Raw genomic sequence first — 21,435 nt, 5'->3', positions numbered from 1 at the left:
GAGTTGGTTCGATTGGTGTAATCTGCAGGACAGCTTGCGCTACTTGGATAAAGATATTTTGTTACGTTTTAAGTTTCCTAATTCACGTGTTGTAGAGATTCAGCTACTGGGTAGGAACAGTGATCAAGTAAGACTGTGGGAATGATAAAATAATGTTTATCTTATGTGGAAAACTATTGCAAACTTGTGTCGCACTGTTTGTAATGCAACTTTTATAAGCCTGTGTCCTTATGGATTGGACACGATACTTTCCTTCTTGTCTTAAAACATGTACATGGATATTTAAGTTTTTATTTGTGAATATTACGTATAGAACAATGTGACTAGGATTTGGAAAGTGGAGGAAACGTGTGTTTTAATAGAGCTAATGTGGGAATTTTACTCACGCGCCGTTGAGTGAACAGAGTGGCTTACGAACTAGAAACATCCCACAACTGCCGCTGGAGCGCCAATCGCGTATACCACGTTTGGGCCCACGTATCGTGTGCTGAGCGTTCAGCGGCACGTTGTTCGACAGCACTGGCCGTGTGCCGACGGCTTTAGGCTCGGCCCCAACATCTGCATGCCCCTGTTGTCGGTTGTCGAGATGGCGTTTTAGACGGAAGATCCAACAGTGCGAGAGACGGTCCCCCAGCGAACAAAAAATGGTTCAAATGGCTCTGAGCACTATGGGACTCAACTGCTGAGGTCATTAGTCCCCTAGAACTTAGAACTACTTAAACCTAACTAACCTAAGGACATCACAAACATCCATGCCCGAGGCAGGATTCGAACCTGCGACCGTAGCGGTCTTGCGGTTCCAGACTGCAGCGCCTTTAACCGCACGGCCACTTCGGCCGGCCCCCAGCGAACAGCCAGCAATGAGGTACTTGGGCTGCCCAGCAGTGGCTTCAAAGTCGAATAGCCCACAGACGGGCAGAGCCGTTCTTCATTGACGGAAGATCGGCCCGGTCCTCGTTTTCAGTCAGTCACCGTTATGACCAGCAGGACTGCAGTTCGAAAAGTTCCGTCCACAGCCACACGGCTGCAAACTCGTAGCAGTGGAGTCCAAGGCGGTGGGGGCTGTAAACAGTGATGTATTCACCGGGGCACCCTGCAATTGGTAGAGCTTGACCTTCTATTGGTATCCGTGACACTGACAGAATGGCGTAACCCTGAAAGTGAGTGGAAGGAAAGCGCGAGGGTTTATAGCAGTCGACAAAGTGATTTGCGTCATATAGGTGACCGAATGTCTGCCATTTTTGAGCCTCTCAGTACTCTTCGCTGGCCTAATTTTTAGCTTCAAAGAGTTCCTTTGTGCAAAGTTTGCAACCTGAAAGGCGTTCTTGTGTCGTCCCTGGATGGAGTTCCCACATGCACCCTTTTTGCAGAAGAGCGGTGTGTCTCTAAGTACTTAATCAGCGCTTTGTGGCGTCCTCTCTCGCATACCGTGGGGCAAAAAGCTCCCTATCCGTTTGCGCTTCCGTTCTTCCGAGTGTTGACATTGGTTACACCGCTGCTCCGTACCAGGTGGACGTGCACTTTGCATTGTCCAAGCGGTTCTAGCAAAATTTTATTTCTACGCTTAATTACTATTCTGCGCGCAACACTTTATGGGAGTGCAATAAAAATTAGGGTAATTGCTGGTAATGCTGTTCAGATGGTTTCAATTAAATGTCCATGAAGTATGTTTCGGTTTGTATAGGCAATAAATAGTAGTAGTTCTTGATTACTATCTCTCTATGTAAATAGTTTGGCTGCTCGCCGGCCGCTGGTGGCCGAGCGTTTCTAGGCGCTACAGTCTGGAACCGCGCGACCGCTACAGTCGCAGGTTCGAATCCTGCCTCGGGCATGGATGTGTGTGTTGTCCTTAGGTTAGTTAGGTTTAAGTAGTTCTCAGTTCTAGGGGACTTATGACCTCAGCAGTTGAGTCCCATAGTGCTCAGAGCCATTTGAACCATTTTTTTGGCTGCTCATTGTTTCCTGCTGTTGCCCACACTTAGGTGAAGTTCAGAATAATATTTACCACTGCTTAGAGTTCATCCGTTTTAATTGGTGTTGTATTCCCTGTCCACTTTCTTCGGTTACCAAATTAACTGAAAGCTCTGTGCGACCGACCGCCGAGTCATCCATCCTCAGCTGATAGGTATCGTCATATGCGGATATGGAGGGTCATGTGGTCAGCACACTGCTTTGCCGGCCTTGTCAGTATCCGTGGCCAGAGCCGCTACTTCTCCGTCAAGTAGCTCCTCAATTGCCCTCACAAGCGCTGAGTGCACCTCTCTTGCCAACAGCACTCGACGGACCATCCGAGTGTTAGCCAGAAGTGACGACACCCCTTAACTACGGTGATCTGACGGGAACCAGAGTTACCACTGCGGCGAGGCCCTTGGCAAATTGAGATCTCCAGCAAGTAGCAACGGTATCGATTGCCTTCCAAGGTCGGGAGTGAATAACATCTCCATTAAAATTCTTGGAAGTTTGCAGGTGTCTGCCCAAGAGGCAGAGCCAGTCGCTACCGCTTAAGAACTGTTCACACCCAGTGCTTAAGGAAGCAACAGGGTGGTTCACTGAGTAATCCTCTTCATCTCCGAATAATTACTGCAACCTACATCCATTTGAACCTTCTTTCTGTATTCATATTTAAGTCTCTATAATTTCTCGCCCCCCCCCCCCCCCCCCCCTCATCCCCCGCCACACATTCTTCTGTTACCAAATTCACGATTCCTTAGACTTTGATATGTATCCTATCAACCAAAACCTCTTAGTTGGGTTGGTTGGTTGGTTTTGGGGAGGAGGCCAAACAGCGAGGTCATCGGTCCCATCGGATTAAGGAGGGATGGGGAAGAAAATCGGCCGTGCCGTTTCAAAGGAACCATCCAGGCACTTGCCTCCATTGATTTATGGAAATGACGAAAAACCTAAATCAGATGGCCGGACGCGGATTTGAACCGACGTCCTCCCGAATGCAAGTCGAGTGTGCTAACCACTGCTTTTAGTCACCGTTGTGCCACAAACTTTTGTTCTCCCCAGTTCAGGTCAGTACTTTCTCATTACTTATCCCATCTATCAAGTTTGCAGCATTCTTCTGTTTTACAATACCTCAAAAGCCTCCATTTTCTTCTTGTCCGAACTGTTAATCGTCCATGTCTCACTTCCGTAGAGGGCTATAATCCAGATATCTTCAAAAGAAGATCAAACCTTAAGATATTTGTTTGATATTAAGAAATTCCACTTTTTCAGAAACGCTTTTCTTGCAACTGCCGGTCTCTGTTTTACATTACCTCTAATTCAGCCATCATGTGTCATTTTGCTCCCTAAATAGCAAAACATATCCAGTAATTTTATTTACTAACATAAAATGAGGTGACAAAAGTGATGGGGTACCTCCTAATATCGTGTCAGACTTCAATACTGCCCAGCGTATTGGAGCAGCTCGACAGTCATCGGAAGTCCTCTGAAGAAATATTGGGCCATGCTGCCTCAATATGCGTTCATAATTGCAAAAGATTGCCTGTGCAGCATTTTGTGCACAAACTGACCCCACGATGATGTCCCACAAGTGTTCAATGTGATTCAAGTCGAGTGATCTGGGTGGCCAAATCATTCGCTCGAAGTGTCCAGAATGTTCTCCAAACCAATCGTGAGCAACTGTGGCCCAGTGACATGGTGCATTGTCATCCATAGAAATTCCATCGTTGTTCGGGAACATGAAGTCTATGGATTGCTGCGGATAGCTTCAGTTCGTTCATTTGGGTCAGACGACCCAGACCATTCCATGCAAAAAGAGCCCACACCTTTATAGAGCCACCACCAGCATGCACAGTGGCTTGGGTGAACGTGGGTCCATGGCTTCGTGGCGTCTGCGCCACACACGAACCCTATCATCTGCTCTGACCGACTGAAATAGGGACCAGGCTATGTTTTTCTCATTGTCTGTGGTCCAACCGATATTGTCACGACCCAGGAGAGGCGACGTCGTGCCGTTAGAGAGCCACTCGCGTCGGTCGTCTGCTGCTATAGCCCATTAACGCCAGATTTCGGTGCGCTGCCCTAACGGATACATTCGTCGGACGTCCCGCGTTGATTTCTGCGGCAATTTCAGACAGCGTTGCTTGAGTGTTAGCGCTGACCGGTGCACAAACGCCACCGCTCCGGGTTCGTAAATGAAGATTGTCGGTCACCGCGTTGTCCGTGGTGAGAGGTAGTGCCCGAAATTTGGTATTCGCGGCAGGCTATTCACGCTCTGTATCTCGGTATATTGAATTCCCCAACGATTTCCGAAATGGGATGTCCCATGCGTCTAGTTCCAACTTCCATTCCGCGTCGAACGTCTGACGTTATATAGATAAAAATATTCACTATATTGAAATGTGGGCTGTAGGTGTTGTCGGTAAGAGAACTTGAAACTTCCTGGCAGATTAAAACTGTGTGCCCGACCGAGACTCGAACTCGGGACCCTTGCCTTTCGCGGGCAAGTGCTCTACCAACTGAGCTACCGAAGCACGACTCACGCCCGGTACTCACAGCTTTACTTCTGCCAGTACCTCGTCTCCTACCTTCCAAACTTTACAGAAGCTCTCCTGCGAACCTTGCAGAACTAGCACTCCTGAAAGAAAGGATATTACGGAGACATGGCTTAGCCACAGCCTGGGGGATGTTTCCAGAATGAGATTTTCACTCTGCAGCGGAGTGTGCGCTGATATGAAACTTCCTGGCAGATTAAAACTGTGTGCCCGACCGAGACTCGAACTCGGGACCCTTGCCTTCGCAGGAGAGCTTCTGTAAAGTTTGGAAGGTAGGAGACGAGGTACTGGCAGAAGTAAAGCTGTGAGTACCGGGCGTGAGTCGTGCTTCGGTAGCTCAGTTGGTAGAGCACTTGCCCGCGAAAGGCAAGGGTCCCGAGTTCGAGTCTCGGTCGGGCACACAGTTTTAATCTGCCAGGAAGTTTCATATCAGCGCACACTCCGCTGCAGAGTGAAAATCTCATTCTGGTAAGAGAACTTGGTCGCCATTTCTAAATAGATAAATCTCTGCGGCCTGCAGACATACGCAACAGTCAGTCAACAATCCACATCTGTACATTATTTATCTTTTGGTGTAAAAAGGTCTTGAAAATCGATGCCAAGTGTGGACTAGTAATGTCTCCAAAATGACAGTCGCTTTTTTATTTTATTTTTTGAAGTTTCTTCAAATAAGGGAGCGTGAGCTTTCCTCCCGTGATAAATAGAGCAGCGGTTTTCGACTTAACGGATCCGTATTTGTCCATAAACGGATCATATTGTAGAGAGCAATAATTCATTCAGAGTTAGACGAGTCTTTTGAAGAATGGTGTATGTGCTCCAACTCGTCTGTTTTGAACACTCATGTTTAGAAAAAACAGAACACCTTGAACGACTAGAGATAGAACGTTCGTATTCACAAGGCATACATATTAGTATGTTCAGCAGAAATGATTACCATTTGAACCATGTCGGCCCGCGGATTCTAGGTCAACATCGATATCGGGGGACACCACCACCTGTCGGTAAAATGTGCCTGCGGCTCTCGTTCTCGCCATAAGCCGAAGGTAATGGATCAGTGTGACTTGAGTAGACGTGCAGGATTTCTCGCAGACGTATGCACGAACCGTACCTTCAAATCAGTGAGTATGAATGACTTTGCAGTATTGGCATGTATGCAACCATTCGGGGAAATGCTGCACGTCTGGGACCGGGGTGTTTGTGACAGTGCATTACCGAGAAGATCGAGATTCTATCCGAATGGCATTGCAGGACAGATCTGCGTCCTCCTCGGCTCTGCGCAACAAACTGTGTACCACGTCGTGGACTATCAGGGGCGACTGTCCGTCGACATTTGTTACGGCATGGGTTAAATGCACATCGTCCACTTCTCCGCCTCCCTTCCTTTAACGAATGAGCAGAAACGTGCTAGAGGGCAGTGGTGTATGGAACGACGGCACTTAGGTGGGAATGGCATCAGATTGTGTTTTCGCACAAGTCCAGGATCTGTTTGTTTGAAAATGACGACCGCATTTTCGTTCGCCTCACTCAGGGGGAGCATTACAGTGACTGTATTCGCACATGACATACAGCGTCAGCTTAATGCCTTGTGGTGTGGGTTGCTATCGGGTACAACAACAAATCAGAGTTGGTACGTGACCATGGCACTGTAACCAGTGTGACGTATGTGCATGACGTCTTGCTACCTGTTCCATACCCTTTCTGCACAACGCCTCAGACGCCATTTTTCAGCAAGACAATACACGATCACATGTTGCTGCCCGAACACAGAGCAGTGAATGAATGCAGCATGGATAGCTACACCGCAGGACGCCATTCGTGCCTTTCATACGTCAGTGGCATCACGCATGGAACAAATTATCAGGGCCCATGGTGGACGCTGTGCGCCGGCCGCCGTGGCCGAGCGCTTCTAGGCGCTTCAATCTGGAACCGCGCGACCGCTACGGTCAGAGGTTCGAATCATGCCTCGGGCATGGATGTGTGTGACGTCCTTAGGTTAGTTAGGTTTAAGTAGTTCTAAGAGACTGATGACCTCAGATGTTAAGTCCCATAGTGCTCAGATCCATTTGAACCTTTTTTGTTGTGCCTGACAGGCGCATGCTGAACCGAGGTGACTGAAAATATTATCATTTCTGCAGAGCATACTAATGCACATGTCCTGTGAGTACGAAAGTCCTCTCTCTAGCCGCTCAAGATATTCCGTTTTTTTTTTCTGAACATAAGTGTACTCTTCCGTTAACTCCCTTCCAGATGAATTAGTTTTAAAATGTAACTTTGTATTTTAGGCATATGTATCATTTCATGTAAGGATGCTGAAGGACATAACCAACAGGTTTCTAATGAGACTGCGTACCTATGAAGTATAGTCTTTATTGTGGGACTGGATTCGTCACTTCCTGTCAGAAAGGTCACAGTTCTTAATAGTTGACGGAAAGTCATCGAGTAAAATAGAAATGATATCAAGCTCCCCCTCCCCCCCCCCCCCAAGAAATAGTTACAGACTCCCCTGTTCTTAAACTATATAAACGATTAGGAGGCAATCCAAGCAACACTCTTAGATTGTCTGCAGACGACGCTGTCCTTTGCGGTCTAGTAAAGTCATCAGTAGATCAGAACCAATTGGAAAATGATGGAGTTAAGACCTGTATTGTGCGAAACGTTGCAACTGACTCTAAATAATCAAAATTATATGGTCATCCACATGAGTATTAATAGAAGAGTCTGTTAAATTTAAGTTACACGAAATCTAAAGGCTGTCAGTTGTGCGTATTGCCTAGGAATTACAATTACGAACAACATAAATTGGAAGCTTCGCATAGAAAATGTTGGGAAGGTGAACCAAAGAGTACGTGTCATTGGTAGAACATTTACAAGATAAAGCAGGGCTACTACAGAGATTGCCTACACTACGCTTGTTCGTCCTCTTCTGGAATGTTACTAAGGAGTATTGGACCTTCACCAGATAGAATCGATGGAAGACATCGAAAAAGGTTTCAGGAAATTTCCTTCTCCAACTTTCTCCTCCAAATGCGAAAATATTTTGTCGACGCCCACCTACATGGGGAGAAATGATCGTTGTAATAAAATAAGAGCAATCACAGTTCGCACAAAAAGATTTAAGTGTTTGTTTTTCCCGCGCGCTGCTCTGGAGAAGAACGGTGGAAAAACAGTCTGAATGTAGTTCGATTAACCCTTAGATAGGCACTTAAGACTGAATTGCGTAATACTCACGTAGATGTACGGAAAGATCGTCCCAGTTCGGATCTACCGCTTCAAATTTATCTTAGACATATCGCTTACAGCTGGTTCGTCAGGTGACCTCCCTTCGAACTATAACAGTGTAGCCTTTAGTCCTACCGCTTTCTGTAATAGTCCATTAAGGCTGAGAGCAACTGGAGACCGTGTCCTTAAACCATCAAGAGGGAATGAAAGGGTGTTGAGCGAGGGAGTCTGGTTGTCACGTGGAGTATGATAAGTGGCGCCCCCCTAGTCCCGACGGGAAAAGCATTCGCCGGCAGAGGAGGCGCTATTGAGCGAATCGGACTATCAGCGGCGCCGTGGCCGCCCGACGGCAACGGCAATTATGCAAATCAGCGACGGATGCGGGCTGATCGATGGCGGCCGGCCCTGTCCGCGTCACGGGCGCAGCTGCCGCTACAGCTACACGAGAGCCGCGGGGGTGTTGGCCGACGCCGCTAAAACACGCAGTCAGCCACGCCTACTCTGGCAAAGTCCACACGTACGACTCTATTTACCTTGGCGCTTCACAGCTCGAGTCCAGTGGACCAGATGATTAGGATTGTGTGCTCCGCACTTAATTTACTTAATCAGCCACTCTCCGCACACACTTGCTGGAAGGTGGGAAACGGCGAGACTGCTGCGTAGCGTATCAAAAAAATATGTAGAAATACACTAAAGCGCCAAAGAAATAGTTTTAGGCATGCGTCTTCAAATGGCTTGGTTCAAATGGCTCTAAGCACTGTGGGATTTAACATCTGAGGTCATCAGTCCCCTAGACTTAGAACTACTTAAACCTAACTAACCTAAGGACACCATACACATCCACGCCCGAGGCAGGATTCGAACCTGTGACCGCAGCAGCCGCGTGGTTCCAGACTGAAGCGCTTAGAGCCGGCCCATGTGACCGAGCGGTTCTAGCGCTTCAGTCCGGCACTGCGCTGCTGCACTGCGCTACTCCATTGACGAATTTTTTAATAGAAACAAATGATGTATTGTATGTATTCATACTATTAGTATTGTTATTTCAGCTTTAAAAAAAATAAAAAATAAAAAAATATTGACATGTTCTACATCCACGAGGATCTCCTCAGCACGGATATATGGAACGAAAAACTAATCTAATCTAAACTGTTGATTTGAACGCCACAACTGACTGCTGAAATGCACTGCATTCGTAGAAGTACCTCATTATCGCTAGAAGTCTCTTTTCTGCAATAGTGTCGATGCGAAAATCACTTTTACTTCCGAAAAAAGTTAATGAAATGGTGAGTTCTTGAAGAAACTACGGGGACTCGGAGAGTAAAGCCGTTGAACCTGCCACATAGTGTATTCTTACCAACCACGCAATTATAACGATAGTTCCAAATTACACGTTACGTTTAGGGCGCTGAAACGAACGGGAAAAGTTCCTTGTGTTTAAACGTATCACAAAATGCTCATCAGTATCGCACGGACGGAGATCAAGCACTCATGATGTCGACTACTTCAGGGAAATCAGCAATTAGTGCCTTCTGTACAGCCGCTGCAATATAGGCAGTGGCAGTGAACAAAACTAAAAGAAAAAGCTGACGAGAGGAAACAGGAAACATGAAGTCTCTTGGAATAGAAATTATTTTACAGAATATATCATGCCACTGTCGTAATAAAAACACAAAACTTAGTTAAATGTAGTAGCTATTTTCCATTGTATATAGTAGATAGTGTTTATTCAGAAATGTAATGTTACGCTTACATTGGACAAGCTGCTCCTGTCGATCATATACGTGCCCAGAAAATTACTAGTCAGCCCCTAAAAACCATACATTTGGTACATTAACATGCTCACTGCCACACCAATTCTCTTTTGAAGCCTCAGTGGCATCTCTTTTTCACTGCAGTGTTGTAAACGCAGAATTTTTATTTTCCATTTAGTTTCTTCCGCTGTTTTATTCCACTATTCTTTGAACACAGGTATATTTCTGTCGCTCCTATTATAATTATCTTTAATTTTGGTGCCAAAAAGACATCACTGCAGTTCTTTTTACCATATTGTCATATTCTGTCTTCTGTGTCCTCGAAATTTCTTGTCACAGAGAGGAAGTCGCGAAGTGCACAGGTGTCAGATGTCTTCGTCACATGGCAGTACCTCTGCGAGGTAACAAAAAAAAATGGCTCTGAGCACTATGGGACTTAACATCTATGGTCATCAGTCCCCTAGAACTTAGAACTACTTAAACCTAACTAACCTAAGGACAGCACACAACACCCAGCCATCACGAGGCAGAGAAAATCCCTGACCCCGCCGGGAATCGAACCCGGGAACCCGGGCGTGGGAAGCGAGAACGCTACCGCACGACCACGAGATGCGGGCTGCGAGGTAACACTTTGGCTTCTACCGGCAACATTCTTCTAACAGTTTTCACGCACCGATATATAGGCTACTTGCCTTCAGTTTCGTACGAAAGCCAGCATCTGTGTGGGGGGTGGCGAGTTTAGACAGTTTTCGCTGGATTCTTCTGCGCAAAAAGAAACGTGTATGTTGGTACTTTGGTATTCTTTACATACCAGAGGAAGTAAAATCTGAGAGTCCAAATGTCCTGGTATCACTTCATTTAAAAACCACAAGCAAATGAGATCACGTGGCAGTTGGCTTTTTTTTAATTGTATTTATTTGGTCTCTAGCTGCCCAGCTATTTAAACAAGTTCATTGTTATTTAATATGTTTATAATTACATATTCATTTGTTACGTCAACACTTAATTTTTGGTACACGTCAATATTTTTTCATTGCGTATTATCACTGCATGTAAATCAACCATTATAAACTTCCTCATTCTTTTGCTGAGGACATTAGTAACTGGCAATCATATGTGATTTGGACAAGTTTTGTGGGATTCATCATTGGCAATAAATAACTAACCGGGCAAGAGATTGACACTGCACACAAATAACCAGTTACAAAATTACTGTCAGCAGTTTCTTCTTCTGGTATCAGTTGCTGGTGTGTGTTTGTAGAATCAATCAATTATTGCGGTAGCTATGGCTCAATCATAAAATGGATGCCCACGTGTTGCAAGTGCTCTGCGATGTTGGTATACATCTTAAGCTACTGGACGAGGTTGGTAACTCTTGTGTGCAGGGGAATTCCCAGTCTGACGGTGTCCATATGAATTTGTCCAGCTAACTGGTTCTTGAGAGGTGTCTTCGCAATATGGATAGGTTAAAACTTCTGTTCTGTAGAGATTTGCCGAATTGCAATGGCGTCTAGGTTAGTCGTGAAGCTTTAGCTCATGAACAACAGAAAATTTGTTAGGATAAATATGCAGGTCCTTTTTGAAAATGTTCTCAGTAGACAATCTTTCAGAGCCAATTTGGTTTTGGCGACCCTATACGTGTCTAATTTTTTCCAAGATGTCAACTTGGTCAACAGGTTTTCATCGTTATTTATTTTCTCGAGTCAGGAGCACGCACGTAGGATTCTACAAATATACAATTTCAAGTAAGGAAACAGAAGCTATATATATATATATATATATATATATATATATATATATATATATATATATATATATATATATATATAAAAAATTGAAATCAGACGGTCTTTGCACAGAAACGAGCAAATACTACATTCCCTTGTGTCTTCGTTGTAACAATGTGAGCATCATAAGGACTCGCACAGATGTTTCGTTGTCTGTAGTTCTCGGAACTTCCTGGCAAGTTAAACTTTGTGCCGGACCGAGACTCGAACTTGGAACCTTTGCCTTTTGCGGGCATGGGCTCCTCCGACTGAGATACCCAATCACAGCTCTCCTGCGAACCGTTATAAACTTCCTTATTCTGGAAACATCACCCGGACTGTGGCTAAGCCCTGTCTTCGTGATATCCTTTCTTAATGGAGAACTAGTCTTGCAAGGTTCGCAGGAGAGCTCTTGTGTTTGGAAGGTAGGAGACGATGTACTGGCGGAAATAGAGCTGTGAGGATGGATAGTGAGTCGTGCTTGGGTAGCTCAGTCGGAGAACACTTGGTCGCGAAAGGCAAAGGCCCCGAGTTCGAGTGACAGTCCGGCGCACAGTTTTAATCCGCCAGGAAGTTTCATATGAGCGCCCACTCCGCTGCAGAGAAAAAATTTCACTCTGTACCTCTCGACATTACAAAGTTTTGACCCTTGTAAGTACCCCATTTTGTTAGGTTGTCCTTTGATTTACCAAGGCCCATTCGTAACCTTGTTCAGTGACCTCCATGAAGTCCATTCCAAGTTCTTTTCGACTGGTAAGCATTCTGTTGGTTTTACCCCTGCTTGGACATGACTAATTTTGGCTACCCTCGATTTTTTCTTTTTTTTTTTTCTGGCGTTCTTGACTGATGCATTTACTGCAAGATATTCTTTGTCGTGAAATGAAGTTACTGGTAACCAGTTGCCGGCCAATACAGTGACACTGCGTGTTGTTTACAGAAACACGGCCCGCGGATGAAGTGCGCGGCGTGCAAGATCATCGCGCACACGAGCTGCATCGCGACGCTGATGGACCGCGTGCGCTTCACGTGCAAGCCGACGTTCCGCGACGTGGGCGTGCGCCAGTACCGCGAGCACACCTCCATCCACCACCACTGGGTCCACCGGCGCTCCCAGAAGGGCAAGTGCAAGCAGTGCGGCAAGGTGAGTACTCAGTACATCTTGTTGTTGTGGTCTTCAGTCCTGAGACTGGTTTGACGCAGCTCTCCATGCTATCTATCCTGTGCAAGCTTCATCATCTCCCAGTACCTACTGCAGCCTACATCCTTCTGAATCTGCTTAGTGTATTCATCACTTGGTCTCCCTCTACGATTTTTACTCTCCTCGCTACTCTCCAGTACTAAATTGGTGATCCCTTGATGCCTCAGAACATGTCCTACCAACCGATCCCTTCTTCAATCAAAATCAAATTTCGTGCCAATCCCACGACCACCAATAAATATTGACAAGTATCGTCTTTCGACAATATACACAAACGTCTCGTACGAACACACACAGGTCTATCAATATATAAATTTGCAGAGGCGTCGCTTCTGGTTGCAGCCATTGACTGATTGATCATACACTGAAGCGCCAAAGAAACTGGTACAGATATGCATATTCAGGAAGAATACGGTGCTGCGATCGGCAACGCCTATATAAGACAAGTGACTGGCGCAGTTGTTAGATCGGTACAATGGCAGGTTATCAAGCTTTCAGTTACTTTGAACGTGGTGTTAATAGTCGGCGCACGAAAAGATGGGACACAGAATCGCCGAGATAGCGATGAAGTGGGGATTTTCCTGTACAACTAGTTCACAAGTCTATCGTGAATATGAGGTGAATATCAAATCTCCGACATCGCTGCGGCCGGAGAAAGATCCTGCAAGAATCGACCCATGACGACTGAAGAGAATCGTTCAGCGTGACAGAACTACAACCCTTATGCAAATTGCTACAGATTTCAGTGCTGAGCCATCCACAAGAGTCAGCGTGCGAACCATTCAACGAATCGTCATCGATAGGGGAGTTCGCAGCCGAAAGCCCACTCGTGTACCCTTGATGACTGCACGACAAAAAGCCCTACGCCTCGTCTGGGCCCGCCAACACCGACATTGGACTGTTGATGACTGGCCGCATGTTGTCTGGTCGGTCGAGTCTCGTTTCTAATTTTATCAAGCGGATGGACGTGTACGGCTACGCTACGGAGACGCCGTGGATCCTGCATGTCAGCAGGGGACTATTCAAGCTGGCGAAGACTCTGTAATGGTGTGGGGCGAGTGCAGTTGGAGTGATAAGGGACCCCTGATACGTCTAGATACGACTCTGACAGGTGACACATACGTAAGCGTCCTGACTTATCACTTGTATCCATTCTTGTCCACTATGCATTCCGACGAACTTTGGCAATTCCAGCAGGACACTGCGACACCCCACACGTCCAGAATTGTTACAGAGTGGCTCCAGGAACACTGTTCTGAGTTTAAACACTTCCGCTAGTCACCAAAGTCCCCAGATATGAACATAATTGATCATATCTGGGATGTCTTGCAACGTGCTGTCCATTCCCTCGTACTCTTATAGATTCATGGACAGCCCTTCAGTATTCATAGTGTAAATTCCCTTCAGCACTACTTCGGACATCAGTCGAGTCCATGCCACGTTGTGTTGCGGCACTCCTGTGTACTCGCGGGGGCCTTACACGATATTAGGCAGGTGTTTCAGTTTCTTTGGCTCTTCAGCATAAATGTCCTGAAGGCAATAACGACACGGGTTGGAAAGTTCTCCAGACACGTCGCCATTGAACGTAGAGCAGAATCTATGCGAACAATAGCTACAGTAAGCCATGCTTGCACATTACGATTGAAACGATTGATGCAAAAAATCGAAAAATTTTTGTTGAAATTTGTTATGATTGTCTACTGTTGTTGCTTTAGCGCTGATCGATCGTATTTTGCCATCCAGCGAGATGGAAACACATTTTGTCTGTGTGTTGGGTTGTGGCCACACCCGGACGACGAGAACTGCTACGGGTTAGCTATGCGACCCTCTTCAGGCCAGTTCAAACACGGGGTGCAAATTGTTGCCGTCACTATGGTCCTTCTGTAAACTGGAGACTGAGCACACGAGTTTCCAAACTCTTTGGACGCTACATTAGAAGAAGCACACACATACACAATGTTCCGCTATGTATACCATGCCCGACAATATCCTTTCCCCTCACGTTCGCCCTCGTGTGTGACAGTTATTCGTAGCTAAAATGTTTAAATTTTGTAACATTTTACAGTTTTCGCAGTATTCACGATTGAATAATCTTAGACTATATTATTTTAGACTGGGTTCTGAAACTTGTTCAGTAAGCCGTTGTAATTTCAATTTTTTAGTCTTGTAACGATTGGTCCCCTAGTGGCCCCGAGTGTCAAGCTACAAACATAAAGGCTCGGGATTCAATCTGGAGGCGGATTTGTGATTCTGCGATTCTTTCGCCTCTGACAGTCGTTTCTTAATGTGAAAATCGGTGAGTTGCAAGCTGGTGCGAAGCCCTCGTTAAACGGTAGCTCATCTTTTAAGTAGATGGGTTAATTCAGTCCAAAGGCCGGAGGATGAAAGAGAATATCATCATGTCTTTCAAAACTCTGCCACGTTGGAACCGACGTTCAGGTTGTGAAGGCCTTAACTTCGCTTATTCCTTGATAGCTTCAGAATTTGCATGGTTGTACAAAAAATTCCGGAATTCGTTTTATTGCTGGCGTACAAACTACCTCAGTGCTGTAACTACAGCGGCAGCTGGAACAAACACTAGATGCGCATTCGACTTGGCAGTTGTGGTCAGGCAGTGGTAAGTAGGGCTAGACGTGCGCCCGTAGTGTGTCACAGATCGCAGTGGAACAACGAAATGAACATCGCTAAATCAAGTGTTCGAGGATTCTCGAGAACGCTTTGAAGAAGGGATAAGTGCGTGGAAAGTTTTTTCGAAACACCTTGTCTTTCGAAAATAAAACACCCTCTCGCGGACCACTGCTGCGACTTGACTAAAATAAGAAACGCGCACAATGCTTCACTGGAAAAATTCGTCACGAGTGACAATAGTTGGTGTTACAATACAAGCCTACCACAAACCAGTAAAGTGCAGAATAGGTGTCTGATGACAAATGTTGATGGTGTTAGGACAGCAACCAGCCACAAATTTACTTTCAGTTCCTTTATTCAAAGGCTACCGTTACCTGTTTCGAATCGTTGTGATTCATCCTCTGACGGTTTACATGCTTTCTTTGTGACATGTGGTGTGTTTTTTACAGATTAATTGTCGTGAAACGACGGTTTCGAGTTTGTAAGCTCTTTGTATGTATCAAAACATGTGGTGCGTGGTAGAAATCATCTCAGTGACAAATCATAAGTGTTCAGTGAGAACAATGTACGTGTGCAACAATAAGAATGCAGTGGGAATGCATTTACATCTGCTGGACGAATTTTATGAAAACAAACACTCGAAACCGACGTTTCACGACGATTAATCTGTAAAAAACACACCACATGTCATAAAGAAAGCATGTAAACCGTTTGAGGATGGATCGCAAAGATTCGAAACCGGTCACGGTAGCCTTTGAATAAATGAACTGAAAGTAAATTTGTGGCTGGTTGCTGTCCTAACATCAACATTTGTCTTCAAAGAACAGCCACGGTCTCCATCATGTCATCAGGTGTCTGATGGTTCGGCAAGAGCGAAGACTGTACGAATGTGCCACACGAATTTAACTACATCCCAAAAATGCACTTTACTGCAGTTTAAAATGGTTGGATCAACATTCCACGTGTTGTACTATGTAGAGCTTAAAGCAGTGAAACTATCATAACTTTTCCCTTTTTTATTTTATTAATCCCATCTCGAAGGTTAAGAACTGACTGGGGGGGGGGGGGGGGGGCGGGGGCGCAATGCGTATTCGAGTTAACACTTCGAATCGCATTCTAGAAATTCACGAATGCTACCTCGTTCATGCCAAAAAAATACTAATATTTCCGACTGTTAGTTCTTTCTGGAAACATCCCCCAGGCTGTGGCTAAGCCATGTCTCCGCAATATCCATTCTTCCAGAAGTGCTTGTTCTGCAGGGTTCGCAGCAGAACTTCTGTGAAGTTTGGAAGGTAGGAGACGAGGTACTGGCAGAACTGAAGCTCTGAGGACGGGTCGTGAGTCGTGCTTGGATAGCTCAGATGGTAGAGCACTTGCCCGCGGAAGGCAAAAGTCCCGAGTACAGTTTTAATTTGGCAGGAAGTTTCGTTAGTTCTTTACCTCAGAATAGTCAGCCTATAATCCCCTACTACCTGTATTAATTCTGACGCTACACGTTTGTCACATCCACAATGCACCGTCACAGGATGAGATTACAAAGTAGCACCGGTAGCGAGCAGGGACCGCTTGTAGTCTGCAGGCGGTTTTTCCTCTGTGGCGGCTGCAGGGACCGGGGACGCCCCGCCCACGCAGTACTCTGAGACGATATGAGATGCGCAGACCGGTCCTCCGGATTAGCCACACACATTGGCGTCGTCGGCGACGGAGCAGGCTCTGTTTGGAAAACTTGCGCCGTGGGACAGGGAGACGATATTAGCTGCGCAAACAGCGCCAACCTTCAGGACCGCCTTATTTCCTGTGCAGATTTCCCTGCTGGCTCCTAACGCACGTGAACAGCACCTGTGTTGGTGAGCAAGTAGGGAGGCGGCAGCGAGGAGAAGGGCGGAGAATACTTTGTGTCGCCAGTCGCAGTCCCACGACACGTGCTCCAGTCATTGCCTGTCCTGGTAGTACTACGTTGGGGTAAGCGCCTCGTTTTGGTCAAATGTCTGAGCGGATTACACAGTGGTTTTCTATCCGAAATTTCATAGACAAACGAAGAGTGGAAAACGGACAAATGGAATAACAAATTGACCAGTGTGAGGTGTAATGTAGAAAAAAAAGATATTTTAATTCCTAGAAACTAATCAGGTTAATTAAGAAAAACGTAATTTGTGATTTGAGAGAGAACTTTTGTACATATTTGCATAGCCAAACGGACAAATGGGATATAAAATTGACCCTAGTGAGGTGTGGTTTTATAAAAAAAAATGTATTTGATTGAAAGTAATCAGTGTAAATAAGAGAACCTTAACTACTGATTTGAGGGAAAATTTAAATATTTCACAAACAGCTGCTGATAGCTAGATTAGATTAGATTAATACTAGTTCCACGGATCATGAAAACGATATTTCGTAATGATGTGGAACGAGTCGAATTCTCCAATACATGACATAATTAGGTTAATTTAACAACATACTTAAGTTAATATAACAACTTTATTTTTTGTGTTTTTAGTTTTTCTTTATTTTTTATTTTTATTTTTTTATCTTTTTAATATTTTTGTTTTGTTCTTTTTTCTCTTTTTTTCTTAATTTATATCTAAAAATTCCTCTATGGAGTAGAAGGAGTTGTCATTCAGAAATTCTTTTAATTTCTTTTTAAATACTTGTTGCTTATCTGTCAGACTTTTGATACTATTTGGTAAGTGACCAAAGACTTTAGTGCCAGTATAATTCACCCATTTCTGTGCCAAAGTTAGATTTAATCTTGAATAGTGAAGATCATCCTTTCTCTTAGTATTGTAGTTACGCACACTGCTATTACTTTTGAATTGGGTTTGGTTGTTAATAACAAATTTCATAAGAGAGTATATATACTGAGAAGCTACTGTGAATATCCCTAGATCCTTAAATAAATGTCTGCAGGATGATCTTGGGTGGACTCCAGCTATTATTCTGATTACACGCTTTTGTGCAATAAATACTTTATTCCTCAGTGATGAATTACCCCAAAATATGATGCCATATGAAAGCAATGAGTGAAAATAGGCGTAGTAAGCTAATTTACTAAGATGTTTATCACCAAAATTTGCAATGACCCTTATTGCATAAGTAGCTGAACTCAAACGTTTCAGCAGGTCATCAACGTGTTTCTTCCAATTTAATCTCTCATCAATGGACACACCTAAAAATTTGGAATATTCTACCTTAGCTATATGCTTCTGAATAATGTCTATATTTATTAATTGCGTCATACCATTCACTGTACGGAACTGTATGTACTGTGTCATATCAAAATTCAGTGAGAGTACGTTTACAAGGAACCACTTAGTAATTTTCTGAAAGACAGTATTGACAATTTCATCAGTTAATTCTTGTTTTGCAGGTGTGATTACTATACTAGTATCATCAGCAAAGAGAACTAACTTTGCCTCTTCATGAATATAGATGGCAAGTCATTAATATATAATAAGAACAACAAAGGACCCAAGATTGACCCTTGTGGAACCCCATTCTTGATAGTTCGCCAGTTTGAGGAATGTGCTGATCTTTGCATGTTATGAGAACTACTTATTTCAACTTTCTGCACTCTTCCAGTTAGGTACGAATTAAACCATTTGTGCACTGTCCCACTCATGCCACAATACTTGAGCTTGTCTAGCAGAATTCCATGATTTACACAATCAAAAGCCTTTGAGAGATCACAAAAAATCCCAATGGGTGGTGTTCGGTTATTCAGATCATTCAGAATTTGACTGGTGAAAGCATATATGGCATTTTCTGTTGAAAAACCTTTCTGGAAACCAAACTGACATTTTGTTAGTACTTCATTTTTACAGATATGTGAAGCTACTCTTGAATACATTGCACGGTAATTGTTGACATCAGATCCATCCCCCTTTTTATGCAAAGGTATAACAATAGCATATTTCAGTCTATCAGGGAAAATGCCCTGTTCCAGAGAGCTATTACACAGGTGGCTGAGAATCTTACTTATCTGTTGAGAACAAGCTTTTAGTATTTTGCTGGAAATGCCATCAATTCCATGTGAGTTTTTGCTTTTAAGCAAGTTTATTATTTTCCAAATTTCAGAGGGAGAAGTGGGTGAGGCCTCTTCCATTAACAGCCTAGCATCTTCTAATGAACACCTGGATCCTACTATATCCACAACATTTAGAAAATGATTATTAAAAATATTTTCAACTTCTGACTCTTTGTTCGTAAAGTTTACATTCAATTTGATGGTAGTACTGTCTTCCTCTGCTCTTGGTTGACTTGTTTCTCTTTTAATAATATTCCAAATTGTTTTAATTTTATTATCAGAGTTGCTGATTTCAGACATGATACACATACTCCTGGATTTTTAATAACTTTTCTTAATATAACACAGTAGTTTTTATAATGTTTGATGCCGGCCGAAGTGGCCGTGCGGTTAAAGGCGCTGCAGTCTGGAACCGCAAGACCGCTACGGTCGCAGGTTCGAATCCTGCCTCGGGCATGGATGTTTGTGATGTCCTTAGGTTAGTTAGGTTTAACTAGTTCTAAGTTCTAGGGGACTAATGACCTCAGCAGTTGAGTCCCATAGTGCTCAGAGCCATTTGAACCATATAATGTTTGATAGTTTCTGGGTCACTACTCTTTCTTGCTGTCAGATACATTTCCCTTTTCCGGTTACAAGATATTTTTATACCCTTAGTAAGCCATGGTTTGTTACAAGATTTCTTACGAGTATATTTAACTATTTTCTTGGGGAAGCAGTTTTCAAATGCATTTACAAAAATGTCATGAAATAAATTATATTTTAAATTGGCATCAGGTTCACGGTACACCTCATCCCAGTCTAACTGCTGTAGGCTTTCCCTGAACTTTGCAATTGTTAAATCATTGACTGAACGTACTACTTTGGAGGACTGTTTAGTATTGCTGAATGGAGCTATGTCATATATTGTAACTAGCTGTGCACCATGATCAGAAAGACCATTCTCAACAGGCTGAGCATTCATCTGGTTAAACTTATCTTGGTCTATAAAGAAGTTATCTATCAGTGAGCTGCTATCCTTTACCACCCGAGTGGGAAAATCAATAACGGGTGTCAAATTGAAAGAACCGAGTAATACTTCAAGGTCATTTTTCCTATTACCCTCATTCAGAGAATCTACACAAACGGAATGTTAAAAAGTTTCTCTCTTCAGTCCCTAGCTACTTTGCGCGTAAAGAGATTTTTTGGTGTCATATTTTATTGTGAAAATGGCTTCCTTCGAATAAATCACAAAATTAATGAAATGTAGAGAACACAAACGCTAGGAAAGCAAATGACGTGCCAAACAGTTCATCTCTTCAAAGCGTAGTTCTTTTGTGTACAAAATTTGCGTTGGTATATCATTTCCTTTCTAAAATGGCGTTCGAATAAAATATTAAACATTAAATATTACGAAAACATTCACTCTTTTCTTTCTCAACAAATCTTGAAAATAAAAAAAAATTAGAAAAGCTGGTTAAATGTTTTATGAAATTATTTGTCTCAAAGTAAGAAATAAAATAGATTGGATGAACATTTGATGTGCTGTTGAATGATGTTCGAAATAATGTACAGAATTTAAAGTCAATGTTGAAGAATACTAGAGGATATTTGCCTGGTGATTAAATTTACACGCTCGGAAAAGTATTCCCGTTGTTTCTTAACGTAACATTTCTTGTGTTTGCTTCATGCTACCCATAACGAACAAAGCCATCGCCATATCTAAACCCCCATGAAAATCAGCCCTAAATGTTACGCATGCTCCCTGATGCTCACGCTATAAAGAGAAATGGCAGAATGGGGCTATTCGCTGAAGCGTCGGGTGAGTCAAATGAAAACCTTCAATTTGTAATAACAAATCGAAATTTCGCGCCGTTATCCTGTAAGTTGGTAAGCGTGCTACAAACAGCGTGCAGAATGGCCTGAGGGCAGCATAGTGCAGATGCGCACATACCGTCGCAGTATCAGCATAAAGTGGCCGCCCCCACTTGCGACTTGCACCAGGGAAGAAAAGCGTTCTGTTAGTCCGTTTTTGCGTAGTGAAGGTGTGAAACCTATTGAAATTCATCAACGAATGAAGGTTTAGTATGGTGATGCATGTTTGTCACAGCAGCAAGTCTACGAATGGAGTAAGAAGTTCGCAAATGGTGTGACTTGAGTGGAAGATGCTCCTCGTCCAGGTCAGGCACGACGAGTTGTGACTCCACAGAACATTGCAGCAGTTGAAGCCATAGTGAAGGAAAACCGCCGAGTGACACTGAATGACATTGCAGCATTTTTACAGATTAGTCATGGGTCAGCACACCACTTCGTGCATGATGTGCTCCAGTTTCACAAAGTGTCTGCAAGATAGGTGCCACGGCAGCTG

The 21,435-nt window shown here is 44.0% G+C and overlaps 1 protein-coding gene across 3 annotated transcripts in view; it reads left to right on the top strand.

Annotated features, from left to right (window-relative positions):
• The window catches only part of LOC126198537 (eye-specific diacylglycerol kinase), a 679,131-nt gene that overhangs the window by 420,133 nt on the left and 237,563 nt on the right, over positions 1-21,435 (top strand). For all 3 annotated transcript variants that reach the window (XM_049934939.1, XM_049934938.1, XM_049934937.1), the window contains exon 3: positions 12,179-12,382. In XM_049934939.1, coding sequence (XP_049790896.1) covers positions 12,179-12,382 — 204 coding nt within the window. The remainder of the gene's footprint in view (positions 1-12,178; positions 12,383-21,435) is intronic.

Source organism: Schistocerca nitens, chromosome 8 (genome assembly GCF_023898315.1).
Source record: "Schistocerca nitens isolate TAMUIC-IGC-003100 chromosome 8, iqSchNite1.1, whole genome shotgun sequence".
Taxonomy (NCBI): domain Eukaryota; kingdom Metazoa; phylum Arthropoda; class Insecta; order Orthoptera; family Acrididae; genus Schistocerca; species Schistocerca nitens.
The sequence above is the reverse complement of the archived record's forward strand: the minus strand, read 5'-3'. Positions and strand labels throughout refer to the sequence as shown.